The sequence below is a fragment of the Lagopus muta genome, chromosome W, assembly GCF_023343835.1.
Source record: "Lagopus muta isolate bLagMut1 chromosome W, bLagMut1 primary, whole genome shotgun sequence".
NCBI lineage: Eukaryota > Metazoa > Chordata > Aves > Galliformes > Phasianidae > Lagopus > Lagopus muta.
The window spans coordinates 5174550-5198079 of record NC_064471.1 but is presented as its reverse complement, the minus strand read 5'-3'; the positions used below and the strand labels follow the sequence as shown (position 1 = coordinate 5198079).

General features: G+C 43.7%; 1 protein-coding gene across 3 annotated transcripts in view; it reads right to left on the bottom strand.

The window, feature by feature from the left end:
• The window catches only part of LOC125686432 (uncharacterized), a 261987-nt gene extending 256064 nt beyond the window's left edge, over positions 1-5923 (bottom strand). Inside the window, exons 1-2 of one of the 3 annotated variants that reach the window (XM_048930400.1) lie at positions 1783-5923; positions 1238-1749 (exon numbers count right to left, since the gene is read on the bottom strand). In XM_048930400.1, the coding sequence (XP_048786357.1) occupies positions 4466-5923 (1458 nt within the window). In that variant the 3' untranslated portion in view covers positions 1238-1749; positions 1783-4465. Of the gene's footprint in view, positions 1-1237; positions 1750-1782 lie in introns of those variants that run through there. The other 2 variants (XM_048930403.1, XM_048930401.1) reach the window with 2 other exon arrangements.
• Positions 5924-23530: the final 17607 nt, after the last annotated feature.

The following is a 23530-nucleotide window of genomic DNA, read 5'->3' as shown; positions in this document are numbered from 1 at the left end:
TGATTCTGTGAAAGGCTTTATGACATCTAAGTCATCTGACTTAAAGACTGATGATACAGTATTAGAGACAAAATCGAATGAGAGTAATCAGAACATTTCATCCAAATTCATACATAGCTGTTTCTACTTGTGGACCTCTTTTGGTCTGTCCTAAATCTCTCAGAAGTAGTCTTTGAGTGTGACACTTTTAAAGCAGGTCCATCTGGTACATTAAGATGAAACACAATGGTCATAAGAAAAAAAAAATAAATGGCTCATGAAAATGAATGATTTAACTTGAACAACTGGTAACGTACCTTCCTACAAAATCTCTTGGGGTTAAAGGTTAGAACATGCAGAGAAGACCTCTGTTTCTCTTCAACATTCAGAAGGGAGTGGGTTATCTTTGTCAAAATGTCTCGTCATTTGAGGAAAACAGGAGAACAATAAAAGAAATACTTCAGAAATTAGTTTGTTGACCTTGGACTTCCTCATTATTTATTAAAAGCTCAAGAATTGTCTGAAACTCAAGGGTGACATCTTCATTTATTCTCCCTTCAGGAGAGACAGAAAAAAAATCATGTACATTTTCTGAGTATTTGGCAGAGAGAATTTTCTTTGTAACTTAGCTGCAGTTCTCTAAGAAGGCAAATATGCTGATATCCTTCTTCTCCACTTTTTGTGTTCAAAACAGCTCAGACAGGCACATCATTTTCAATATTATCACTGGTTGGATAAAACAGTTCCTATGAAACCAGAAATCAGAGAGTTATTTTGGTACATAAATGAACAACCTAGTTCTTCTAGAGGATGTTGTATGGAAGGAGAAGGATTTTATCAGCATTTGTGGGACAGTATGCGAGCTTCCACAGCTCAGGCTGAGGTGAAGTTAATGGTTACATTCAAGATTATGACAGCCTGTTTTAAAGGCATAGTAAAATATGATCTGGTACTCCAACAGATCAAATGTCAACCATTTGTTTTAATTTCCATCAGCAGAGAAAGATAATTCATCTTTCTCAGGGTGAAGCTATGGAAGATGATTAGACATAAAACTGACTGAGAACAGTCATCTCAGAAGTTGGATCAACCTAACATCACTCTACTTGCACTTTTGGCCAAGAAAATCAGGGTATTTTAATATATATATATATCCCTAGGAATTTGTGGACTAACACTAGGTCTGCTGTTGCATTGCCTCCTACGGTACTGACCTAAAACCAGGCCAGGACCAAATGACTGCACGCACACACCAATATGATGAACAGCAAAATGGCGTTTATTACACGTGAACTCTAGCTTATATAACCTATGTGCTTCGTCTACGCCCCTAAGGCATGTGCCACACATCAATCATAGAGCAGGGAGAGGGCCTATCGCGTCACATCCCGTGGGGGGGTCTCTCAGTCTCGCAGTTGCTGACAACATCTCCCCCTCTCCAAGCTCAAGAAAGTCTACTACAACTCGAGAGGACCCTAACCGCGTACACCCCGAAATCCCCGCATTGCGCCTATACATGCCATTGTCCTCTCGGTTAAGCCTTGCCCCGTTACATCCCGATTCGCAGAATAATCCTACCCTAATAACCCTATAACCTATTAACCTAATGACAACCTATTAACTTAATAATCCTAATGATTTAATCTTAAACGTGAGTTCTACATAAGACTATATATTGCATTCTTAGATGATGCTGATTTGTTCGTCTTAGCATTTGCCATACGAGTCATTTGTCTCAGCATACACTATACTTATATATGTGTAATATACCTATATACCTAGTATGACTATATACTTATATACCTATATGCCTATATGTATAATATGACTATAAGCACTAAGCATATTAATGTTAGACCTAATGCAACTATAACTGAATATAGAATAGAGTTAAACAGAGTTAAACATTCCTGTCGCATTGATGAACCATCCCAGAAGCACTTCCCATCAGTGGTGTTCTCCATCCTTCTTTGCTCTCTCTAAGACGTGATATCTCTCTCTCTTGTGTCGTGGTGAACAGCGATGAAGGCTTTCTGTCCACTGCCTCTGATGTGTTTTAGCAGTTGGTACCTTGTTAGCACAAACACCTTTCTTTTGTGGGTAAGCTGTTCAGGAGCAACTCCTTCTCTTGTTCTTTCGGCGATTTTGTCTGTTGTCTGGGCCTTCCCAGGAGTCAATGCTGTAAAGGGAAGACTTATGTTCCAGTTAGTTCCTTGCTGATGTCTGGCTTAATTTTTCATGACGGTATCCATACTATTTTTCCCGTTTCACAATGTTTTACTGCTGCATAGCCTCTTCCCCATACCAGAATCATCCAGCCCGCCTCCCATTCCCCATTATCTGCTTTTATTTTTACTGGAGGCCCTTCGCTCAAAACTTTGGGCTGCCAATGTTTCTGTACAGGGCTTCTACTGCAATCTCCATGTTCAAAGTGATTCAATGAGTAAATGGCTTTAGATAGAATCTCTGCTTGTCTTTTAACAGGAATTGCACTCTGATACCCTTCCTCCTCGCCTAGGACGCGTAACTTTTCCTTGAGGAGGCGATTGGCACGTTCTACAATTGCTTGTCCCTGAGAGTTGCCAGGGATTCCTGTGGAATGAGATATCCCCAAGCTGGTAGCCATTCCTGGGTCGATTTTGAGATGAAGCAAGACCCATTATCTGTTTTTATCTGGCCGGGCAACCCCATTGCGGCTATTGCAGTGGCCCAATGACTCTGTGCTGCGGTCGAATTGCACTTTGTATGTTGAGTGACTGATATCAAAGAAGCTGTATCTACAGTAACGGCGAGCCATGGACGAGGGGCCATACGGGGTTCCCATGTGAAATCTGTCTGCCAGATCTGTAATGGCTTTAAGCCACGGGGGTTAACACCTGCACGAATAGTTGGGGCAGAATTGCAATATGGACATGCCTGAACTAGCTGTTGGCAAGGGAATAGAACAGGCCCGTGCCAAAGCCTTGGTACCTATAAGAAGAGATGCATGAAGATCATGCGCAGTTCTGACAGTGAAGCATGACGTGCCTGCGATCTTGTCAGCAACTGCATTACCCATTGTAAAAAACCCTGGAACCTCTGAATGACTGCGGACATGTAGTATAGCCACTGGAGCCGAGCGAGAGGCCAACGCTTCTTCTAACAGTCCGGCTGCTGTAGTACTCGGATGTCCTTCTTGACCCATGCGTGCAAGCAGCTTAGCTGCAAAAGCAGAGTCAGTAACTACATTGCATGGGATTTCTTGCCATAGACGAAGTGCTATTGTTACAGCCATAACTTCCAATATTTGTACGCTAACTGTCCGGTCACAAAAAATAGCCGAGCTCCACTTATTGTCTGAGTTTTGCCACACTACAGCTCCTTGTCCAGTAGATGAGGAGGCATCTGTGAACAAGGTAGGTCCTTCGAGAGGGGAAGTTTGAACACGGCATTGGAGGGAAACATGGAGGGGTTTTGCTAGCTCAAAGATAGGCAGAGAGTCAGTATATTCAATTGCACCTCCATATCCCTGTAAAGCTGTAAGAAGGATATCTGGAAGTGGTTGTGTATCACGAAATGAGCTCTGTAGATATATTGCATCAGGTTCTTTTGCAAAGGCTCGCAGTGACAGCAATCGAGATTTCTTAAGCAACATTGCTAGAATCTCAAGCCAGGAAGTATAGGCTCGTGTGGGCTGTACGGAAAACAGCCACCATAGAGGTCGGGGCTTAGCATCAAGGGAATGACCTATCACTGCCGTTGCACCCGCCTCACATCTCGTTACTGCTACCTCGAAAGCCCGATCAGGGTCCCATCTCGTTAGGAATGCTTTCATACAATTCTGTAGGATTTCATGCCATGCGGCAGTCATCTCTGGAGTAAGTTTCCCAGGCTCCCTCGGGTTTGATCCCTTAAGCTGATCATGAAAGGGTTTCATAAGCCGAGGTGGGATTCCCAAAGCCCCTCGAATCCACTGGATTGCCCCTACTAACTTCTGCACATCCCACAGGGTGGTAATATGGGGACGAATATCAAGGCTGATCGGTCGTACCATCTCCGGGCCAAACTTATACCTGAGATATTCAATTCCTGGTCCCCTCTGAGTTTTTTGCTCGGAGATAACAAAACCGGCCGCAGTCAAGGCTTCTGTTGCTCGATCTTCTAACATATACAAGCCTAAATAACAAGGGGCTGCAATAACTGATGTGATGTTATCAATGCTAAACAATTAAAGCCACATTCTACAGTACTGGTAAAATCATAGAGAGAGATTAGAGATTACTGATTAGAGTGATTGCTGATAGCTCTAGTGGCACTATCTATGAGTATGAAATTACAAAGATCCTTATACAAACATAACCTTTCCCAATGTATACCAACATTGTCTCAGGTACCTGTTGGAATGTACCTCAAAAATGACAAACATTTGTTCAATATCAAGGCAGATGTCTCAAGCCTTGAGAGCATTGCTCTCATAAGCAAATCCTTGTTGCTTGTTCTCCAGGCCTCAATCTGGCCACCTGTCCCTGAAGGGAACCCATTCTGATGCCCACAATGTATACTGCACTGGCTTAAAAACCATGCGCATCAGATTCATTACATCACGAGGAAAGAGAAGACCTGATGCTGTCAGGACTTCTAATGCATTTAAAGCAAGGAGTGATTTCAATCCCTGTTTCTCTACACAATCTATCAGGTGTGTGATGTCTTTCAGATTGAGGGGTACCCCTTCTGGGATTCTGTTACTGTTCCCTACTACCAGGAAGATCTCCAGTACTTTTCCTTCCTCTATCAGGCTAGATCTAAACTTTCCACAATCTGTTAGTGCATCTCTCTTAACTCCTAAATGCAAATTCACCTCTCTCCTTTCACTATCCTTTTCAGTCACAGCTGGAAGCTGCGGGCTCCGCACCCCTCCCCTCAGACCCATCTCCCTTTGATCATGCACTGACTGTTGTAGAGGCTTCTGATTGGTTGCATACACACTCAATCTTGTAAAAGGATGTGTGGGTCGAATCAGTGGGTCTGAATGCTGTGGTAGGGAGTGGGTCCGGAGACTCTCGTCATTTTGTCTTTCTCCTACGGGTGCAACCTGAGCAGACAGCGCTGCCCACACGCCACCTACTCCTTCAGGCGCGATCAGGGTGGACAGTGCTGGCCGGACGTTATCATCCGAGTGCCTGTAAGTTACATCGCTTCCCTTTCTCTCTGCTGTTCTTTCTTCTACCGCCTCTCTAACTTTTGACCAATCCGTACCCAGACCTTTCCCGCAGTCCCCACCCCCCTGGGTGTTACTGCATTCCACCTCCTGAGAAGAGACAGCAAGTGTCCCATCCCAGCTCACTTCTTTCCCTGCCCCCGCAGGTGGTATTGGATTACACAGAGAAGGATACAGCGGTTGTCGTGGATACGGCTGGGGAGTTTCAACGACCTTGGATTCCTGCACTTGGCCGGTGTTGCATGATAAAAGTGCAGACAGTTTAGCGCAGTCTTCTTCTACTTGTTTATGCGAAGCTGAAGCCGAGGGGGGAGCGAAGGGGGGTGCCGAAGGTGCGGACGAGATGTTAGCCGCCATAGCTGAGGGCATATTTGCGGTGTTCTTTTCCTCAGGGGACCTGCAAGAAAGTACGCTTCCCGCGCCACTTCTCATGGCATTAGTAAATTCCAAACCCATCATAACGCGTGCAGTCTCAGGAATTCTATCTTCTTCTCTAGCGGCTTTAAGAGCCCCAAGAATTAACCCCCAGATTTTTAGCTCCGCTGCTTTTTGCTCCTCTATCGCACGCTGTGCAAGCGTGGATGTAAACTGATCCCATTTATCAGGATCTAAAATGTCCTGAGAGGAGGGAAGATTCCACTCCTTTTCCAGGCGAATAAGTACAACTGAAATGTCCTTCTTAGAAGGGGCATTCCTGCTGTGATAGTCCTTACAGAACTGAAGGACCAACTTAATAACTTGATCCATCACCAGCGCGGCACTGATGTCCCGAATTCGAGAGCGACCTGCCACCAACCACAGGCGATCCCCACCCTCGAACTTCCACAGCAGCCAGCTGCTGCAGGCACGCCCTTAGGCGAATACCGCAACACCACGGTCTTCCACGGCCAACCCGTAATTACCTCATTACGGCATTGGAAATTCTGCAGGCTCGCAGGAGACTTTAACCCAAGTTGGCTTCTCATGCAAGGGGGATCCTCACAAGTGGGTTCCGCACTGGTTCCTCACACGGGGCACCAATGTTGCATTGCCTCCTACGGTACTGACCTAAAACCAGGCCAGGACCAAATGACTGCACGCACACACCAATATGATGAACAGCAAAATGGCGTTTATTACACGTGAACTCTAGCTTATATAACCTATGTGCTTCGTCTACGCCCCTAAGGCACGTGCCACACATCAATCATAGAGCAGGGAGAGGGCCTATCGCGTCACATCCCGTGGGGGGGTCTCTCAGTCTCGCAGTTGCTGACAACAGTCTGCTTGCAGTTTTACACTAACAACATACAGAGGGCCAGACACTAACTGAGCTTCTTCCCAGAACTTAAGAAAAGAGCCTGAGATCTTCAGGATCGCATTTTCTTGCACACAATACCTCCCCATCTCTGATTAATCCAGCTTTCCTAAAAAAATTACTTCACACAGTACCTCCTTAGAGGTACTGTCCTCAGATACATTCAGAGGCACGTTCAGACAGCCCACTCAAAATCAGAACCATAGTGCAAGTGACTTGGAGATGGATGTAATTTTGGAAGAGAGATGGCTGGTTTTGGAGTCAGAAAGAATTTTTGAAGAAATGAAGCATTAAGGAGAGGATTACTGAAGGCAGGGGTATGAAGTCTCTGTTACATATTCTTCTTTACTTGCATGCACATATGTGTTACCCACACGGCTATTTCCTCTGAATCTTTTTCAAACTCATAAAAGAGAAAACAAAAACGCGTGGCTTTATGTCATGCTCACTGTCTTGTTTAGAAAAGAAGTATTCAGCTGTTGGAGACATTTTGAACATAGAAGCAGAAATGCTTAAAAAATGCCATTTCCTGTCTCAAAGGCTTGTCAATTAAATATATGTGCTTTTTCTTTTTTTAAATTTGAAACAATATATAACAGAGTCTGTTAGGCTGGCAACATTCTAATATTTGCTAAGTGTCTGGATGTCACAAGCACGCTTGCTCGTAAAAATCCTCTGCAGGAACTCGAATTCCTGTTAGTGTCACCTTGCTAGTGCCAAGGATCTAAAAATATGGTACAATGTGGTAACATGGAAGAAAAAGTAAAAGTCTCCAATCTAAAGCCAAATGACATTTCCTGTAGCATTTTGAGGTCCCAATAAGCAGCAACTGATACAGGTGCTGACAATAACCAGCAGAAAGCTGTTAATTGAACATCCTGTCTCAAGCAAACAAGTCCCACCAGGCTTCCTGAAAATCACTATCTTGCCCCTCTGGTTGCTCATTAGGCTTCTATTCTATTTAACTCGTGTTTACTGTCGCTTTGCAAATGAGCAGCTCTCTCCATGACAGTAAAACTGCAGTTGATTCCAATTCTGTGCCCAACACCATTGTTTGCCTTGAAATTAGATTTGGGATGTTGGAAGAAGGCACTGGGACAGGTGGGTCTGCGTACATTCTTCATGTTCCCCCAGCTGCAGCCAGTACTGCAGCATACTGCAGAGTACAACAGGCACTGTGGAGTGTGAGAACAGTGATTTCCATTTACCTCTCCTCTGCTGATTCTTTTGGTAAGATTCATCACAACAGATAAAAATTGCCCCTCTAAGATAACATAACGGTACCTGAAGCAAAATGTAAAGTGAGGTACATGTTCTGTTTATTACTGAAGACTGAAATAACTGAGAGTAATAACAAGTTCCCCTGATTTGTATGCAGAAATGCTGCAAAATTTGGACCCACATTTTCTCTCTCTGAGTGAGGAAATATTTCTGTGAGTATGGAGAACTTTGGTTTGAGACAAATTCCTGGAGCTTGGTCCAGAGCTCATTGATATAGTACAAACTGAAACAACCCCATATTCACTGAATGTTGGATCAAGTTTTTATGATCCATAATCTCTCTTCTCCACTGTTTATCCCATAGCAAAATCATAATGCTTCCTGTTCCAAGACATGCTGCAAATCCCAATAAAAATCACAGATTTAATTTTATTGCACAATTCTGAGAGTTTAAAAGCATCTACATGTGCCCTAGCCATCCTCCTAACATAGGTGCCATCCTCGTTATCTTGCAAAGTGCTTTGCAGAGCCACAATAATAAAATCAATCCGCAACAGTAGCTGATGATCCAGAGGCCTTGAACATCACTGAGATGAAACTGGTGCAAAACATACGAGTATTTTATGTATTCATTTCTAGGCTTGGTGGATAGATATCTCAATTTATTTGTCAGATGTGGTAATTTAAATTACAGTTCTAGCCAAAAGACAGTGTCCATTCTTTTTCTCATTATTAAACCAAAAATATAAGCACACATAGAAATGAATACTATAGTAGACACAACCTACAGATAGAAGGAAGTCATATTCTAGAAAGAATTCAGCCATAGCTTATATGATGAGTATTTGCAACTAGTATTCAATATGATATTTCAGACCACAGTCATCTGAAGTCACTTTCTATACTCTGTACTTTAAGACTGCCCACAAAAAATACAATTCATATTGTATCAAGTTTAATTTGATGCACATTTCAACAATCTGTTACATGGCAAAAGTGTACTTCGCTGAGAGATAAGTGAATAAAATATAAAATTGGGGCTCTTCTTTCATCAGTGCTCTTATTCTTTTTTTTTTTTTTTTATCTTCATATGTCTGTTTCATATATGTGTGTTTACACATGTACATGATTTCACATGAAATTTTAGAATAAAATTTACCTTTCATATTAACAACTTTAAAAGGCAAACAATGAAATAAGATGAGAGCCATAGGTCACTTTTTCTCTTGGTATATTTACCACAGCAATGCCATTTATCCTTACCTTTCTAAAGAAATTCATGGCTATATTTATTCTTACACACAACCATACTTACAGAGATTTGTAGGCAAGCAGACATGGGAATTCACATCTCCCAGATTAGAAATAAACACAGTTTCTTAAAGTTAAGCCCTATACCTATCACGTATCAGCAAGCAAATTTCTCTGCAGTCTTTTAGGTGCAGCTACAGCAATTCAAAGTTCCTGCTCCTCCTAGATTGCACTGACAGCATTTTAGCTTTTTATCTTTGTCTAGATTAATTACATTTTTGCCTTTGTGTAGTCAGAATTTGATTTTTATATTAAATACATCTCCACAAACCAATCTTCTGTCTAGTCACTTCTGTTCACCTCCACCACAATATTTGTACCTTGAGCCTTTTGCGGGTAAATGAGTTACATCCATGGCACAAAATGTTTTGCATTTCAGAAAAAGGAGATAAAAGAAACACCCCGCTGTTTTGTTCTTGCAAGCCACCTTAATAGATTTACTGAGAAGGACAAGGCAGTCCATCTTGAAGGCTATAATGCTATTTCACTTTGACATCTGTTCTAAGGTAATGGTATCTATCATTAACAATGTCATTAGTGACCACTTTCAGTCCATTGTTCTCTGTGTCTAGGCTGGCTATAAAGTTCTCATTTTAGTCACTTAGCTCTATGCATATGCCCTTTCATGACACACTACTCTGGGGAAAAAAAAAACTGCTTTATGACTAGGTATACTATAATCATTTATTTTCATTTAAAAATACAGCATGTGGGATTTCAAAGAAGAAAATAAGCTAAAAAATGTCAACCACTCATTGATAAATTATCTGGCATCTCCTAATTAAGCGACAGTGGACAAGCATTAGATATGCAAAACAACAAATCAAAAGGAATAGCTGGAAAAGTATAAGCTGTTTTACGTGAAACCTTGTTCCACCTGATTCATAGATATTATAATATGTGAGATCATGTGTCTTGCATTACTTGATAACCTACTTCTGTCGCACAATACATGAAAATATTCCTAAATAAGCTCCTACCGATATCAGCAAAGCTGCCTGTCCTCATAGAGATTAAAGTAGAATCATGAAGACAATGCTGCTCAATATTTCACTTCTGGCTGGTATTTTTTGGCTAGTCTCCCTGAAGATTGAGAAATTAAACCAGTATCTCTTGATATTGATAGCTCAGAGATTTCACCTGAATTCACAGACACTAGAGAAAATTCAGCCCTTCTGCTGATGCCATGTCTTAACAGCATAAGATCCCAATCTTTCCACTCATTCCGTTAGCACCATTCTGTAAATTGGTTTCAAAACACTTTGAAGTGTTGGTTTTTTTTCCCCTCATCTCCTGCTGAAAGACTCTAAGGTGGACAGCCAGATTTGCAAGAAAAGACAAATGATATAGATGATACAAAACTGTTAACAGCAAATGAGGTATCCAGTGGAACATTTTACACCAAGAGAACTGGAGCTAAAATGGACCTAAAATGAACATTTTGTGTGCTTATATTTTTACAAAGAAAGCTTGGAAGGGTAGCTAGGGCTAATAAAATAGATTATGACATGCAAGACAGCTTATTTTCTGTAGGCAGATGGAAATTTTAGAGCATATTTATTTAAAACAGGACTAAAAATATTTATCTTTAATTAAAACAAACAATCAAATAAGGGAAATATCCAAATTGTAATGATATCTGTGTGTCAGCATAGAGTAACATCTTTATTATTCTAGACTCAACATGCTTCCACAAAATGTAAAACCTGTGAGGATGAACTCCAGGATACTTAAGCATTAGCTTTGCCTTTAGGTTAAATGAAAGCTGATTTTAGTCTGGCAACATGAATTTAAGATGATAAAATTACAAAATAATTGAAATATGTTATTTGTACACAAACTGTTACTTTCCTGTGGCCCAGTGCGTTTGTCATATTGCTATGTCCCTATGCTCATAAGGGTATTCATTCTGTTAAGGGCATAAACTGGAGTTTATTAAAGCTTAATGTGATCTTTGCATTGGCTTCATTGGGCTTTTGACAAGGTCCATTAAATGCAAAATCTGAATCGGCAACAACATTTGAACAAAGATCAAAACACTCCTCACTCTCTGGAGATAAAAATTCTGCTACACACTGCCTGTGTGCCATCAAAACTCACCTCTACCACTGGCAATTTCTGATGTTGGACCATGGCTGAAACCAGCTTGTGTGTGTACACACAAAGGAGTGGGCCTTTTGCTTCCTCATATTAATGTTTTTGCCAAAATGTGAAACAAAAAATTGGCCGAAAACATTTCAGATACTGATAATGGAAAATAACATAAATCACTCAATATGCCTATTGTTAGTCTTCCTTCTGAATTGTAATTCATTCTGTACCATCAGTTTGTTAAGATCAGTTGCTGATATACCTGCAGAGCACAATCCTGGAGACAGAAGACAGAAGAAGGAGAGGAAATGCACACTGCTGCAGTTTGCAGGTGTTCAGCTTGGAACCAACACCAGGATAATTTTGATGAATAAATGACCAGAGAATGTTGGCCAGATGGCTATCCAGCAGTGTTGGACATATCTACCCATACCTACAGTTAAGCACAGCAAAAATGCAATAGGGGCTTTAAATTTTGATTCCATGTTTTATAAATGACACAAATGACAGCATCAAATTTTTAAACAGAGAAATTCAGAGTTGTCACGGATTTGGCCAGATCAATCTATGTCCGTGACAGGGGGAACAGGCCTCTGCCCTCCCCCCCCCCCCCCACCCCAGTCCCACAAAAATGGGAAGGAAGGAAGGGAGGAAAAGAACAGCGGCAACAATCTATGGAGGAAAACTTATTTTACTATAATATTGGAATACAAGATAACACAATAGATACAATTTAATTGCAATTGAGATTAATAAATCAGACAAGATGAGAGAGAGAGTTCCCGGGACCGATTCAAACCTGGAAAGCTTGGAACGGCTAGGAAAGCACCCTCCAGCACCCACTGCCAGGCAGCAAGAGAGCGCCCCCCCCCACCCGGAAGGGCCAGATCCCGTGACTTCTGTAATGTACAGGGATAGGTAGCTGGGATTGGGGCAGTGACACTTTAATGCCCCGTACACTACATGATGTTTTGATGTGGAATACTGAAACCCAAAAACAAAAACAAAAACAAAAAACATAGAACCATGACATTCCACCCCTTATTCTACATCGTTACATCATGCTTAAAATATATATACATATATACAAACAAACAAAAAATGATTAAAATGCACACATGGCTATATACATATACATAGAATTAGTAACTGCACTCCCCCGGCATCAAGTTTCCTTGTGGTACACACTGGACATCCCCATTCTTCTGCATTACCCACCAAGTGGATCCTGGTCCCTGGGCAAAAACTGTACCACGGAGAGGTTTGCCCTTTCCAGAAGCTGGAAGAACCCAAACTGCCTTTCCTAACATGTTCTTTACATGTACAACAGGGACTTTATCTCCCTCTACGGTATGTAGGGAACTGGATTGGTTAGGACCATCACGATTAATAGATCCTCTGGTATTGACTAACCAGGTGGCTTCTGCCAAATGCTTCTCCCAGTGCTTAAATGTTCCGCCACCCAGTGCTTTTAGCATCGTTTTTAACAATCCATTGTATCGTTCAATTTTACCAGAGGCTGGTGCATGATAGGGAATATGGTAAATCCACTCGATGCCGTGATCTTTGGCCCAAGTATTTACAAGAGAATTTTTGAAATGAGTCCCATTATCTGACTCAATCCTTTCTGGGGTGCCATGTCGCCACAGGACTTGTTTCTCGAGACCCAGTATGGTGTTTCGGGCGGTAGCATGGGGTACTGCATATGTTTCGAGCCACCCAGTGGTTGCCTCCACCATAGTAAGCACATAATGCTTACCATTGCGAGATCGTGGCAAGGTGATATAATCAACCTGCCATGCCTCCCCATATTTGTACTTTTGCCATCGCCCTTCCTCCCACAGAGGTTTCATCCTCTTGGCTTGTTTGATGATGGCACATGTTTCACAGTTATGAATAACCTGTGCAATGGCATCCATAGTTAAGTCCACCCCTCGGTCTCTAGCCCATTTGTATGTTGCATCTCTCCCTTGATGACCTGAGGTCTCATGGGCCCACCGAGCCAGAAATAATTCACCCTTGTTCTGCCAGTCCAGGTCTATTTGAGCCACCTCAATTCTGGCAGCTCGGTCTACCTGATGGTTATTTTGCTGTTCTTCAGTAGCCCGACTCTTGGGCACATGAGCATCTACATGGCGCACCTTTACAACCATAGTCTTTGTTCGGGCAGCAATGTCTTTCCACAGTTCAGCAGCCCAAATAGGTTTACCCCTTCTTTGCCAGTTATTTTGCTCCCACTGCTGTAACCACCCCCATAAGGCATTTGCTACCATCCATGAGTCAGTGTAAAGATAGAGCATTGGCCACCTCTCCCGTTCAGCGACATCTAAGGCCAGTTGGACAGCCTTTACCTCTGCAAATTGGCTTGATTCGCCTTTCCCTTCAGTGGCCTCTGCAACTTGTCGTGTGGGGCTCCACACAGCAGATTTCCATCTGCGATGCTTTCCCACAATACGACACGATCCATCTGTGAACAGGGCATATTTCTTTTCGTTCTCTGGTAGTTCATTGTATGGTGGGGCTTCTTTAGCACGTGATACTTCTTCTGCTGGTGGTGTTCCAAACTTTTTACCTTCAGGCCAGTCCATGATGATCTCTAGGATTCCTGGACGGCTGAGGTTCCCCATCCGTGCTCGTTGTGTAATCAGTGCAATCCACTTACTCCAAGTGGCATCAGTAGCATGATGGGTGGAGGGAACCTTTCCTTTAAACATCCAGTTCAGCACTGGCAGTCGAGGTGCCAGAAGGAGCTGTGTTTCAGTACCGACTACTTCGGAAGCAGCCCGAACCCCTTCATAAGCGGCTAAGATCTCCTTCTCAGTTGGAGTGTAGTGCTCTTCAGACCCTCTGTATGCCCGACTCCAGAATCCCAGGGGTCGACCTCGGGTCTCTCCTGAGGCTCTTTGCCACAAACTCCAAGTGGGACCGTTCTCTCCAGCAGCGGTATAGAGGATGTTCTTTATACCCTGCCCCGTTCGTACTGGTCCTAGGGCCACGGCACGGGCTATCTCCTGTTTAATCTGTTCAAAAGCCTGCTGCTGCTCAGGGCCCCATGTAAACTCATTTCTCATTCGCGTCACATAATAAAGGGGGCTTACAATGAGGCTGTAGTTTGGAACATGCATTCTCCAAAAGCCCACTGCACCCAGAAAAGATTGTGTCTCTCTTTTGCTAGTGGGTGGAGACATAGCAGTGATTTTGTCGATCACGTCTGTCGGAATGTGACGACGGCCATCTTGCCACTTTATACCTAGGAACTGAATCTCCTGGGCAGGTCCTTTCACTTTGCTTCGCTTAATAGCAAAACCAGCACTCAGAAGAATTTGGATCATCCTCTCTCCTTTTGTGAAGACTTCTTGTGCTGTATCGCCCCACACAATGATGTCATCAATGTACTGCAGGTGCTCAGGAGCGCTGCCCTGTTCCAATACAGTTTGAATCAACCCATGGCAAATGGTCGGGCTGTGTTTCCACCCCTGGGGCAAACGGTTCCAGGTATACTGAATGCCCCTCCATGTGAAAGCAAACTGTGGCTTACATTCTTTGGCCAAAGGGATGGAAAAGAAGGCATTAGCAATGTCAATGGTGGCATACCATTTGGCCGCTTTTGACTCCAGTTCATACTGGAGTTCTAACATGTCCGGCACAGCAGCACTCAGTGGGGGTGTGCCTTCATTCAGGCCACGGTAGTCCACCGTCAGCCTCCATTCTCCACTGGCTTTACGCACTGGCCATATGGGGCTGTTAAAAGGCGAGTGAGTTTTGCTGATCACTCCCTGGCTCTCTAGTTGACGAATTAACTTATGAATGGGGAGCAAAGAATCCCTGTTGGTGCGGTACTGACGCCTGTGCACCACTTTTGTAGCAATTGGTACCTGTTGCTCTTTTACTCGCAGCAGCCCCACAACAGATGGATCTTCTGACAGGCCAGGCAAAACAGACAGCTGCTTAATGTTGTCTGTGTCCACAGCAGCTATTCCAAAGGCCCATCGATACCCCTTAGGATCCTTGAAATGCCCCCTTCTGAGATAATCAATACCTAGTATACATGGAGCCCCTGGGCCCGTCACAATAGGATGTTTTTGCCAGTCCTTACCAGTGAGGCTTATCTCGGCCTCCAACACAGTCAATTCTTGAGAGCCCCCGGTCACTCCAGAAATATGGATTGATTCTGTCCCTTCATGACTCGAGGGCATCAAAGTGCACTGTGCACCAGTGTCCACCAGGGCCTTATATTTCAGTGGTTCTGATGTGCCAGGCCATCGAATCCACACAGTCCAATATACTCTATTATCCCTTTCCCCCCCCTGACTGAGGGCAGGGCCCCTCTATTCATTACCTGTGGTAACTGGAGCAACTGCACTGGTGGTTGATCTGCCTTGTAATTCTTTCACCCGTGCTCGCAGTACAGCAGTAGGTTCACGGTGCCACTTCCTCATGTCTTCTCCATGGTCACGTAGGTAATACCATAAGACAATTCGCGGTGTATTATCCCTTACTCGAGCTGGAGAGCGTTTGCTTCTAACAGCTGAGATCTTTGATGGTGCACGTGAGAAGGAAGGTTCATCATCTTTAGTTAGGTGGGCTTGCATACATTTCATCATCTGCTTCATCTCCTTCAATAGACTCATTTGATTATCCTGATCTTCATCAAGTGTTTCTGATACTGCTACAGGTTTGTCACGGTTAATCAGTTGAGACACTTGCTCCGTCATTTTTGATATTGCAGCAACGGCAGAATGAATTGGGGACAGCAATTGTTCGTAGTTTTGGAGCGTAACAATTAATTCATAAATTAAGGGTGTTCTCTGTTGCTCCTGGTATCTGTCACACGCTGACGTTAGTGTAGCGGCATATTTGTCCGGCGCTGTTGTCACGATTTTCTGCCATATCTCAGGCGTTGTCCTCACTCTTTCAGGGTCGCGGTTTTGGTGTGGTTGGTTAGGAACAAAGTCAGGGTCATACAGCATTTCCACCACGCCTATTTCCCTCAAATACTGGATACCGTTTTCAACTGTATCCCATTTTTTCATTGCAATCTTCAAGCTATTTTTGAAGGGATACTTTTCCTTCACAGCTGTTAACACTCGTTCCCAGAGGGAGGCAGCCTCATCAGAACATCGACTAATTCCTCTATCAATAGCTGGATCTCTGGCAATGGCACCTAGTTGGCGAGCTTCATTACCATCCAGAGACAAGCTATGGGCCCCACTGTCCCAACAGCGAACCAACCAGGAAACAATACTTTCATTCAGGCGCCGTGTGAACTCCTTTCTTGAACCTTGGATTTCAGTCATCTTTAGAGGCCGGTGAGTAGTAATAGAGACTTCCTCTTCATCACTCTCTTCTGCATGTCTTTTAGTTTTCGCTTTTGCCTTTCGCGATGGTGGTGGTTCTGAGGAGGGCCCCTCGCCTGGATCTTCCTCCTCCTCCTCCTCTTCTCTTTTTCGTTCAAGACGCGAAGACACTCGTTTCCATTTCTTGCCCTCCACAGGAGCAACCGGTATTGTTACTGGTGTCTCCTGTGATTGATTAGATTTGACTTGGGGATTTTCCCCTTTGGCTTGAACCTCAGCTCGGAAACTCTCTCTCTCCCGAATGGTATTATATAGGGCACGGTAAGCACAAGCCAAACCCCAAATAAGTTGTACCTCCTTAGATTTATGTAAGCCGCATAGTCCCTGACTCAAATACTGGCTTAGTTTCTCAGGATCCCACAGGTGTTCAAGAGTAAAATCCCATGACACTGCGGGTCCCCATGCTTCTAAGACCTTTCCTAAACCTCTCCATATCCCCTGCCAGTCATCATTCTCTAGTTTTGGAGAAGACTCCTTCCCCTTATTACAAATAAGGAATACATTCAGGAGAATTGATGACACGCACACCGACATGACTATTAATTCAGGATTCAAAAAACGTTTGACAAACCGAGAAGAAAACCCGGAGACTGGTCTGAACATCGTGTTGTTTGTAAAATTAGCTATTCCATTTGGGATGTAGTTGTTTGTGAAATTAGCCATTCCTGCTGGGATGTAGTTGTTTGAGAAATTAGCCATTCCTTCTGGGATGTAGATGTCAAAGTTCAAATCATACCACATTGCAAATAGGTAAAACATAGGTGTCTCCATCAGTGCCCTTAGGTAGTTATATATGAATGCAATTCCACAACACGTAAGTATGAGATGGATTATTGGCCAGTAGGTTGTGACTAACACCATTGCTTTAAATCCTTTACCCAGCACCCCCACGATAACGAGTGGGTTCATCGCTGGTGCTTGCTAAAAAAGGGTTAATGAATTGAAGCTAACAAGAGGAGGGGAAAAAAAAAGAAAAAAGGCACTACTCAGACTAAGTAGTGCTCAAAGTTTACAAATATCCCAGAACACTGGCAGTACGCCTAATCTTTCAAGGTCAGGTTTTCCAGCACAGAAACCTGAACTACTGATAATGCTCCCTAACGAAGCTCTCTAAGAGCAGAGAGAAAAAGAGATTCGTTCAAAAAGCTAAAAAGCAGTCTTGCCCCACGTTGGGCGCCAAAAATCTGTCACGGATTTGGCCAGATCAATCTATGTCCGTGACAGGGGGAACAGGCCTCTGCCCTCCCCCCCCCCCCCCACCCCAGTCCCACAAAAATGGGAAGGAAGGAAGGGAGGAAAAGAACAGCGGCAACAATCTATGGAGGAAAACTTATTTTACTATAATATTGGAATACAAGATAACACAATAGATACAATTTAATTGCAATTGAGATTAATAAATCAGACAAGATAAGAGAGAGAGTTCCCGGGACCGATTCAAACCTGGAAAGCTTGGAACGGCTAGGAAAGCACCCTCCAGCACCCACTGCCAGGCAGCAAGAGAGCGCCCCCCCCCACCCGGAAGGGCCAGATCCCGTGACTTCTGTAATGTACAGGGATAGGTAGCTGGGATTGGGGCAGTGACACTTTAATGCCCCGTACACTACATGATGTTTTGATGTGGAATACTGAAACCCAAAAACAAAAACAAAAACAAAAAACATAGAACCATGACAAGAGTGCAGTAAATTAAGGTAAAATCCCCTGCTGTCTGGTTGCTGGCCTCATTTGGGCAGAACGTTATCCAGAAGCAGACTAAATAACAGCTCCATGGCAGATCTTTTATAAACAATAGGACATGGCAACTAGAATAATAAAAATTACACCATCCCATTTACCAACCCTGTAAATAGCTTATTTTTCAGAATTTCAGGAGAGAGGGGTGGGTGGAATATCCCAGTCACTTGATCTCCAATTAAGTCTGATTTCTGAGAGCAAACAGTTCATAAATTAGAAATTTAGGGCCTGTGTACCTAAAGGACCCAAAAGTAAGGCAGTCAGATTAATGAGCAAAAATGTGTACATGTACGTAAAGCTCTGCAACCTCTTAGCAATACACCAACTTGATAACATTTTTCTTGTTCTAGTTTTGACCCATTTGGAAGTGAAAAATAATCATAAGAGAACAGGAGATTTCTGTTTCTGCTGAATAGCTTCAAAGCTTGGTAGAATATATAATACTGTTGACATGTTGAGTTGCTTATTCAAACTTTTTGTTGGCTATCCAAGTTTTCCCTCTGAACCAGGACTGATTGCATATTTCAAAATGATGTTTGCAAACATTCTTCTGCATTCTCAGCAGCTGCTCCATTCATTCATGTTTTTGCTGCTTTTTGTTTACTATTCATGAACATCTGGGCTATTAAGATTCTGCACAAATGTTTGAAGAACTGCAGTTTCACATATTAATACCTGCACAGCCATCGTGAAGAGGTAATATTCACAACAAAAGGAAATTTTAAGCATCTTAGCTGTATTTCTTTTTCTCTCTGACCAAATATTTTACTCATCCAAGTGCGAGTCTGAAAAAACAGCATATGATTCAACTGGCAAAGCACCCACTATAACAGGACAGAGTTAATGAGTGGTTCATGGATGTTGTATAGCTTATAATCAGACTCACTGAAAACAAATGAAGCATTGTAAGAAGCAAGGGAAGAAAGGGTTAAATCTCTTGACTGCTTTGTCACAGAAAATACATTTCATATATCCTTAATGATAAACTTTTGAGATCACAGAATCACAGAATCACAGAATTGTAGGGGTTGGAAGGGACCTCCTGAGATCATCGAGTCCAACCCCCCTGCCAAAGCAGGTTCCCTACACCAGGTAGCACAGGTAGGCATCCAGGCAGGTCTTGAACGTCTCCAGAGAAGGAGACTCCACCACCTCCCTGGGCAGCCTGTTCCAGTGCTCCGTCACCCTCACTGTAAAGAAGTTCTTGCGCATGTTTGTGCGGAACTTCCTATGCTCCAGTTTCTGGCCATTTCCCCTTGTCCTGTCTCCACTCACCACTGAAAAGAGTCCGGCCTCGCCATTCTGCCCCCCACCCCTTAGATATTTATAGACCTGGATCAGGTCCCCTCTCAGTCTCCTTTTCTCAAGGCTGAACAGACCCAGTTCACTCAGCCTTTCCTCAGGGGAGATGCTCCAGGCCCTTCACCATCTTTGTGGCCCTCCGCTGGACTCTTTCCAAGAGATCCCTGTCTTTTTTGTACTGGGGAGCCCAGAACTGGACGCAGTACTCCAGATGAGGTCTTACCAGGGCAGAGTAGAGGGGGAGGATCACCTCCTTTGACCTGCTGGCCACGCTCTTTTTAATGCACCCCAGTAAGCCATTGGCCTTTTTGGCCACAAGGGCACACTGCTGGCTCATGGCCAACCTGTCATCCACCAGGACACCCAGGTCCCTTTCCGCAGAGCTCCCCTCCAGCAGGTCATCCCCCAACCTGTACTGGTGCATGCAATTATTCCTCCCTAGATGCAAGACTCTACACTTGCTTTTGTTAAACCTCATCCGGTTTCTTTCTGCCCAGCTCTCCAGCCTATCCAGGTCTTGCTGAATGGCAACACAGCGTTCAGGCGTGTCAGCCAATCCTCCCAACTTCGTATCATCGGCAAACTTGCTGAGGGTGGCCATTATCCCCTCATCAAGGTCATTGATGAAGATGTTGAACAAGACCGGACCCAGCACAGACCCCTGAGGAACACCGCTAGTTACAGGCCTCCAACCGGACTCTGCACCACCACCAACGACCCTCTGTGCTCTGCCAATCAGCCAGTTCTCAACCCACCTCACTGTCCACTCATCTATCCCACACTTCCTCAGCTTTGTTATAAGGACGTCATGGGGGACAGTATCAAATGCCTTGCTGAAATCAAGGTAGACTACATCCACTGTTCTCCCCCTATCCACCCAGCCAGAGACAACATCATAGAAGGCTACCAGGTTGGTCAAGCACGACCTCGCCCTTGTGAACCCGTGCTGACTACTCCTGATAACCTCCTCTTCTTCCAGTTGTCTGGAGATGTCATCCAGTACAAGCTGTTCCATCACCTTTCCAGGGACAGAGGTGAGGCTGACTGGCCTATAATTGCCTGGGTCTTCCTTCTTGCCTTTTTTGAAGACCGGGGTGACGTTGGCTATCTTCCAGTCTTCAGGCACCTTCCCCGTCTTCCAAGACTTCTCAAAGATGACAGAAAGCGGTTCAGCAATCACCTCTGCCAGCTCCTTCAGCACCCGTGGATGAATCCCATCGGGTCCCATGGATTTCTGAACATTGATGTTGCCTAGGCGCTCCCGGACCACCTCTTCCCTGACAGAAGGGGGGCCTTCCATTCCCCAGATCCTCTCACTAACCTCCAGGGTCTCAGATTCCCAAGGGGGAGCTTTTTCACTGAAGACAGAAGCAAAGAAGGCATTCAGTATCTCTGCCTTCTCAGCATCCCCCGTTACCAGAACACCCCCGTCACTTAGCAGGGGAGCCACATTCTCCCTAGTCTTCCTTTTACTGTTAATGTACTTGAAAAAACCTTTTTTATTATCCTTTATCCCCTTTGCCAGATTTAATTCCAGGCGGGCTTTAGCCTTCCTTGTCGCATCCCTGCAGACCCTGACAACATTCCTGTATTCTTCCCAAGTAGTCACCTTGATGCAACACTCCTGGTCCGGGCAGCTCAGCGGCCGCACCCTGCAGTACACCCCAATGGGGTCCTTCGGGCCGGGCGGCGACGCCTTCTTCAGCGCCGGCCTCCGTGGGGTCTTGGCCCTTGCTGCCTTCATGCTGTGGGGACGCCGATCGCCGCGGGGCCCAAACTCCGCGCTGCCTCACCCGACGGCTGCGCGCCTGTTCTGTCCTCTTCAATATCTTTATTGATGACCTGGATGAGGGCATCGAGTGCACCCTCAGTAAATTCGCAGATGACACCAAATTGGCTGGAAGTGTGGATTGGAAGTGTGAATTGATTGGTGGGGAGAGGAGTCAGGTGCACTGGGGCAATGACTGACGATAGAGATGCACTGGCCTGTCTGGCTACCTCTCTGGGAAAGGAGAGCGAGCAACTTGACGGAGATCAGGTGCTGGTCCAGGCTTACCAAGTATAATTCCTTGTCCAGTTTGTGTATAGCGTTACAGTTGCAGGCAGGCACAAGAATGTACAGTCCCTACAATCTCATTCAGGAACTCATTCAGCTGAATTTTACGTATGAAGAGATTTTTCTACCTCCTGGATGAAGGCGATGCTCTGTGGGCTGTGTTTAGCTGTGCCAGGACCTGCTTCCCACCTGTCACTGTGCTGAGGAAGAGCCCCACCTGCCCAGAGTTGGACTTGTCAAGGGAGCTGTAACTCAGAATCTTAAGCAATAAATTGAAAGCTGATGATAGCTTGTTAAACACTGATTTAACGTAGCTAAATATAGCAGTTTTGAATATTAGATACCTCAAAATTCTTTATTTACTTAGAAAAAATGCTGAACATCTAATCTCTGTAGTATGATGGACGGCATAAAGCCCTTAGTTTCAGAGGCTACCTGTAATACATTGCTCATTGGCTATGTCTAGCTAGAAACCATCAATAAAAACACTTCCTTTTGCTATTGCTACAGAGTTTTTCTATGCAAATCTTGCAAGTCTGCAACATATGGCATGGCTATATTGTTCTATGAAGAAGGAAATAACTGTGTATGACTTATCTGGATGCTGAAAGCTGGAAAAAAAAAATCTCCCAAGAGTTACTCTTCTAAAACTAAAAGCCAAGGTGTTTGATGTGATGTCAAGAACTGTTGAAATATGTAATTCATTCCATCTGCTGCCTTTGGTGCATGAGAACAACGTACTGCTGCCAGCTGCATATGCCTAAAATGGAGACAGGAGAAACCTAGGCAATCATTCTGCTTACTGTGATATGTGCAGAGTGCCAGCAAGCAACAATTTCTATCTTATTTTTAGCCCATGTGTCCTGGTTTGCCTGACAGGCCAAGCTTAGTGGGATATATGCTGCATGCACCCAAGTTTAGGAGGTGTTCCCTATATTGCCAATGTTGGGATTCTGAAAATTCACCCTCATTAACCAGCTTCCTCTTGCCAGCTGTCTAGGACCTGAGTGGCTCTGGCTTCTGGGCTTAGCATTACAGAAGTTTTACTTCTTTTGCTCCTCAGCTGCTCCAACTAAACTTAGGTACGAGTTGTTTAGAAACTATGGTTAACATTGACTTTAGTCAATGTTACAAATATTATGAAATATTTATTAAATCACTTGTTCTTAAGAACAGAAAAACTTCTCATATGAATATCCTAAATTAAATGCTAGGTTTGGCTGTATTTTTGATGTGCTCTAGGAGATTAATTTCTCTATTCTCAGCCTTTGTAGTCAAGGATTAGGATTTTCTTTCTATGTTTATTAGGAACTGTCTTTTCTTCTCACTTCCTCTTTCACGTTTTCCTAAATATCCCTATTGGGTTACGAGTTTTTAAGCTGAATGTGAAGAGCAAATTCAATAAACGACTACGTTCTCTTTAAATCATTCTCCAGGATTTAGAGGAGATTATCCCTGGGAACTTCCATGTTTTGTGAGGTTTCTCAGTGGTCCAAGAACACTCAAATATTAAGATGAGGTGTGATCAATTTGCATAAGCAGCAATACCTGTCTGACAATTTTTAGGTGTGAACTTCTAAGATACACTGTAATAGAAGGAAAGGAAAAAATGATTATCAGTAAAATCATCTTCCTTTTTCATTAATGAACCAATTACTAAGGAAATAGCAACTTAATCCCAAAGTCAATTTACATGAATCCTGTTTTTTATTGTAGATCGGTGATGCCTCAAGGTTGTGCTGTCTATAATATGTTGCTAGACAGATTTCTAGATAACGATAAGGTGTGCGATGAAAGACTGCTAAAGAATTATAAAACGTATTGTAACAAGGGTAAAGAGCTATGAAAAAAATGTAACAGTAGCTTCTGTGAATCTGTCTCTGTACCCTGTTAGGAACATTCATGTACTCTCAAATCGATACGCCATTTAGAGAATTCAGGCTAGTTGCATCCTTAAGCAACTTCCTGAATTGAATCCAAAG